The sequence below is a fragment of the Ambystoma mexicanum genome, chromosome 3p, assembly GCF_040938575.1.
Source record: "Ambystoma mexicanum isolate Mex_15411 chromosome 3p, UKY_AmexF1_1, whole genome shotgun sequence".
Taxonomy (NCBI): domain Eukaryota; kingdom Metazoa; phylum Chordata; class Amphibia; order Caudata; family Ambystomatidae; genus Ambystoma; species Ambystoma mexicanum.
Window position 1 is genome coordinate 704187907 of NC_090925.1, and position 6000 is coordinate 704193906.

Sequence of the window (6000 nt, forward strand, 5' to 3'; positions counted from 1 at the left end):
TTGATTTAAGTGCCCGAATAAAATCCTCTTTGTGGGTCTTGGAAAATGATCTTTACAGCAATCATTAAAGGAGGATACAAATATTGCATTAGACCAGGGTTAAAGTTTTGAATGTTATTCTACTTACAAGACTCCAAAAAGAGTGAGAATGAAGCCTTTCAGCAATCACAAAGAAGCAGATGCAAACATCTCATGCATTAATATACGCCCCCCAGTAAATTAAAAAGGTTTGAAATAAAATGCCCCCTACACCAGTCATTCTGTTCACCTAACCAGAGTTGCACATCCTCCTTCCAGTTTTTTGACACAATGCACTGTCTTGTGCAAGAAGTAAACATTTCAAGTTGTGTGACAGATTGGTTTCTACCCTGCAAAAGTACACGGATGAATAGGGGCTAAAATGTCGACTCAGCCCTCACATTGCTACGAACCCAGAGCCAACACAATCGATTAAGAGATATGCCTCCTTCGCCTTTTGTGGTAACGTGGCCCGAGGGTAGGCTACACTATCAAGAGGGGTGTGAATATCATTCAGTAGCAACCCAAACAGCAAAGCAGAACATTCCAAAATAAAGGGAATGTCCAATCAAGGTTCTATGAAAAATAGATCTACTTTGATACAACAGACCATCTGCAAAATAAGTAAATAGACAAACACTACACAACGCATGCCTGAGGAAAGTGCAAAGAATGCAGCACTCTGGGTAATGAATCAGGGGAGTAAAGTTAGTGAAAACCACAATTTTCTTTTGAAAGCTGGGATTGGAATTAAGATCGAATAAGCAGGACCTTAAAACAGCTCCTGGGTATCTAGCATTAACCAGTGACCAGGAGCAACTGCTGGGGAACGAGGAGCTAGTACATAGTTTTACGGAAATCAAACGTCAACATAAGATACAAACTATTTTGTCCGAACTCAAGTGATTTGCCCACAGCTGAAACTACCGCAGGCAAAACGTTTGCATGAGAAAGGTGTGAACTACCAAATGTTTGCACCTTTCTCATGCGAACACACATACATACAACACACCCATAACACCCCCCACCCTCAGCACACCCCCACGCACACACACCGCCAACATAAACAAACCTTACTTACCTTCATCTTCACGCTGGGTTCCTACAGCGCCAGTTCCCTTTCACTTCCGTGATCGGGAACCCGCGCCGCGGGGTCCTTTTTTTTCTTTTTGCGGAAGGCTGCGGGGGTGTCCCCGCAGCCCCCGCTCACTGTACCATAAAGTATAGTGAGAGGGGCGATGCGGGGGACATCCCCGTAGCCCCTCTTTTGTTTTTTTTACATTGCTACCACCAAAGGGTCGAACATTTGGTGTTCGAACCTTTGGTGGTAGCATTGTTAGAACTTTTGGTCATTGCGACCATTTCGTATTTTTTTTTATTTATTTCTTTTCGGTAAAATCTTCCTATACCCTTTTGTCCATTATGCTTTATAGGGCATATAGCGGTGTCCTAATACTTATTTATGGATTGTCCCAAACGCACAGAGTCCATATCACACAAGTATGCAGGGATCGAAATTGCGATGTGTTGCCCAGGATCAAAAAGCAGCTCCAGGCTATCAGGCATATCCAGGTAGGCAGGAGCTGCCTAACTTTGCCCCAGATGTAAATTCGACCTTTTTGTCCATTTTAGATTATCCAATATGCTCTAAATGTCCCTTGGGTGTGTTCTTTAGTATCCTTTATATGCAATCCCAAGATAACCACTGGAGATACCAGACACCCCCCTTATCGGAAACAGGTTATATCACACAGCAAGGTTTGTATGACACCACTTGCCACAGGAGTCAAAAGTAGTTTTTGGTAATGGTCGTCAAGCTAACCAGGCTCTTCTCGGTTACAAACAGGTGCTAAATAGCTCCTCTCAATTCGAACCCTGAAAAGGAGATATTTCTTTAATACAAGAAGGGATTTAGCAACCTACCAAGTCTAACTTGCTGAAAGGGGCAGTTAAGAGTACCATCTTAAGTTGATTGGCGGTTCGAGGAGGTAGGGAGCCAACAACGGCTCCTGTGGGTTCAAATTTGTCAAACTGGCTCGAATCAGAGACAGTAGGAACACAGGTTTCCTGGCAGTCTTGGTCCTCTGGTTGTTAGGAGTCCCAATCCAGTGGCCCACGGGTAAGGTCTGATCATCGTTCTCCTAAGCACTAGGGAGACTGCTCCAAAACATCATGAGCCCTACACCACAATGAGGCACTGGGTACTGTTGTAGCTGGAACAAAGGCAGGTCTTGTCCCTGCAGCAGTTCAGCCCCAATGGTCCCTGGGGATCAGAGCTTGCCTCTGCCTTGGACACTGTCTTCCCCTCACTGGCGTAGTACTTTGGTGAGAGATCAACTCTCCTAACATAGGTCCAATGAATGTGTCCTCCAGTTTATGCTCAAGAGTTAATCAAAGAAGGGGTGGGAGACACATTCATGTTGCCAGTCCAGCTTCCTGTGGAGTGTGTGTCTTCTGTGGAAGGGCATCATCTACCCTTACTAAGGAACAAACAGAGGCAACCACCCCCCCCCCCGATCCCCCCAAGGCTACAGTCCTGCCAGGAGTGGCAAGGTCCAGCCTGTCTGGTGAGAATACACAATCCTTCCACAGCTGAGCACAGGCCCGATGGGCTGACGTAAAATATCAAATTGGTGTGGCTGTAATAATTGATAATACCATCGACTGAACCACACCTCAGGTATGGCTTAGATGTAAAAATGATTCTGCCACCAGAAGGCAGACTCTAAATGATATGCCGTTGGGACAGGGGTGCATATCTTAAAAGCAGCCCCAGTGCTACAGAGACTTGGTTGTCACTGCAGGGGGTAAAACGGCCTCCCGTGACATCTGAACCTGCTCTGTGCCAATGTTATAAAAAAGGTTTAAGACCTAAATACACACTAAGCCTAATGTTTCTTTTCATCAGTTATTCATTTTATCAATGATACCATTAACCTTGCTGACTGACATCCCACCTTCCAGGTCCAGACAAAATGTATCCACAAAAGAGTGTTGCGTGCAATCTGTGGACGCCCATCGATTGCCTGCCACCACCCCCCCCAAAAGTATAAATAGATGTCCTAAAAGAAGGCAAACTGTTAGAAAACAAATTGTTTGACGTTCAATGTACAACTAACCAAAGCTGCAGGAGGGATTCTAACAGCTTGCACCATACTGGAAAAAACAAGCAATCTCTGTCTTTCACTGGGCTGTGCACCCTCAAATGTGCTACACCCTCTTGAACCAGAATATCCTCACCTTCAAGTGCTTCAGGGCACTCTGAGGGTTCTTGAAAATGGGCTAAAAAGATCCTACCAGGATCAAAGATATTGCTCTGCCTTCAAAAACGGATCGTCCAGCATCCTTAACACACAAACAGTGCTCCAGGTAAGATTTGGAGGTGGGGGTATTTTACTCCCATTTTCTTTTAAGTTGGGAGTAAAATCCTCTCTTAGGCAGCAGAGTAGAAATGCAAGTCCAATTTCCAATGGGAGTCTTTTAGGAGTGAGGAAAAATATGTTTTTACTGGAAGCGAAAATATTTTCATAATCATTATTTCTTCGCACCTAGTTATCCAAGTACATTAAAAGATACATGTTCACTTCTTCCGATCAGGAAGTACTAGTAGTTTCTACTGGTCCAAACATATCCATGGAGCTGTGTGGGTGAATGCAGTGGGGCAAGATTCTATGCGTCTGTTTCCTATTTTTTTGTTTGTAAAATGTGCACTCCTGCCTATTTTTTTTTATGGAGTTAAAGTGGCCGGATCACCCCTCATCTGTAGCGCTACACACACGGCTAAATTCAATGTCAAGGCTGAGAGCTGCATGGTGCAGTAGACCACTAACTAGAGACACACCCTCGTGAAAACACAGGACTCATACAGCAAGTTACATATTCCCCTCTATTGTTTTAACCAAGGCCAAGGCAATGCCTTCGGAGACTTCCTTAGCCAAGAATGTTCTTAGCAGGCGGAGCACGACTGCACAATGAAAACAATTCCAAACTACAGCAGTTGGAACCACAAGGACAGACTTAATTCACTTACTTTAAAGATTCTGGTCTATTCAAGCAGAGACTCACATGGCTGAGTTACCACAAGGTTCTAGCAGATCCACACGAAAACGTTGTGTACATTTCAACTCTGATGTATTGATTTTTTTTTTTTTTAAATGTTTGACGATCAGCACAACAATGCCTCCACTGTAGGTGCCGGGAGGAAATATCAATACGCCCCCCCCCCTTCTCAGTTCTCCACTTTGCACACCATCTCAACAAGAGCAAAGACACATTAGAGCCACGGTACAAAAGTAGTTGAAATTACTTATCCCCTTCAGTTTAACCTTGCTTTAAAAAAATGGCAAAGAAGAAGGTTAAAAAGAGGCTCAACAAGACCTTAGAATTCAAAGTGCTGGAGGAGGCAAGTATAAAAAGATTTTGTACGCATTATAAAAAACTAAATCAGCATACAACACTACTACAAATGACATTTCATGCCACACAGCCTTTGCCCAGGTACCCACTTTTGAGACACGCGAGCGAAGGTTTATAGTGATCATTGTGTGCTCCCAAAAAAGTCAGAAACATTACTAATAGAAACGCAAAAGTGTGCTCTTCTAATACTCAAATTAGTCTAAAAAAAAAAACTAACAAAACAAATAAATGATGGATTCCTAGCTATTACTCAAAACACCAGTGTCATCCTGACACTCCGGATTGAAATCAAGGAACCGTAATGGCTTTTCAGTCTGCAAAGCATTTTTAATTAGTATTTGAAGGTTTACAAAGCCCTCAATATTCAATGTGTATCATACATTCCGTGCATATGCCACATATTGACTTCATTAACTAAATACATACTTCGATGACCTATTATCTTAACATCTGATTGGATAGCATCCTTAACATTTAAAATGCGTATTTACATCATTCATTTCTAGAATGGTGCACTGATATAACATGGTTCCGTTGTCTTGGAGACACGGATGAAAGCATAATAGATACTCGAAAATGTCTATACTATAGCGCTACGATGTTTTTTCCCCCGTTTCCACATTTCACAATCAAAATTTCCTGGGCGGAACTTGCTTGTACACACCAATGCATGAGTGCTACGTGTGTCAATGCCAATTTTGTGCTGATCATATCACACTCTGAAAGACGAAATACGCAGATCCTGGCCATAGCCAACCTGTGACTTTCAAGATGCAAAAAAAGTGCATTAACCAGCTGAGCTACCTTACCATCAATAACCAACACAAAAAGGTACAACTAGTAAAAGACAGGACGAAAACAGCCAGGTGTGCAACCAACAGAGATCAAGAACAGCAGGGGGTAAGGTAGCTGGGCAACTGCTATAACTAGCCACTAGTTGCAGATCGCAACACTCCGGTACAAGTACGGACAAAAGCGGGAGGAAATCCCAACAGCACATCAACACGACTCTCACCCAGGAACAAGCCTCCACCCCTGCAACACCCATAATGCAGCCTCAGACTTTCTCTATGTCGCCCCCTTACACTTTCTCTCCCAAAGCCCCTACGCTCTCATGTATGTACTTCATACACTTTGCCTTCGTACTCGTTCCCCTATGTCACTCACCCTCGCGTGCCTTCAGTAACACAGTATTCGCTACGATGTTTTCGAGCTCCATCGGGCCCGATCTGAACCCGGTTGCTTCGGCCTTAGTGACCTGCCATTGTCCCCGCCCCCAACACTCCATCTGGCCAATCCATACAGCGCAACGCGCCATAGGGCCGGTGGTGGCTTGCACTCCGCCCCTCCTTTGCTTCCATTGGCCTAAAGGCCACGGCCGGGCAAGGAGCTATTGGTTCTGACCCCAAAAAGGTGGGCTTAGCCTTGACTTTCATTTCAATTGGACAAGAGCCCTGCCACTTATCACCGCTCTGCGGGAGTACCAATCACCAACCATAGCCCGGGTCTTACTTCAACTGGCGTATGATTGGACAACCACCCGCCGCTCACTACAGAGTCTAATGT

General features: G+C 44.3%; 1 protein-coding gene across 3 annotated transcripts in view; it reads right to left on the reverse strand.

The window, feature by feature from the left end:
* The window catches only part of GRK6 (G protein-coupled receptor kinase 6), a 729447-nt gene extending 723729 nt beyond the window's left edge, over positions 1-5718 (reverse strand). For 2 of the 3 annotated variants that reach the window (XM_069651525.1, XM_069651527.1), the window contains exon 1: positions 5602-5718. In XM_069651525.1, coding sequence (XP_069507626.1) covers positions 5602-5653 — 52 coding nt within the window. In that variant the 5' untranslated portion in view covers positions 5654-5718. The remainder of the gene's footprint in view (positions 1-5601) is intronic. The other variant, XM_069651526.1, reaches the window with a different exon arrangement.
* Positions 5719-6000: the final 282 nt, after the last annotated feature.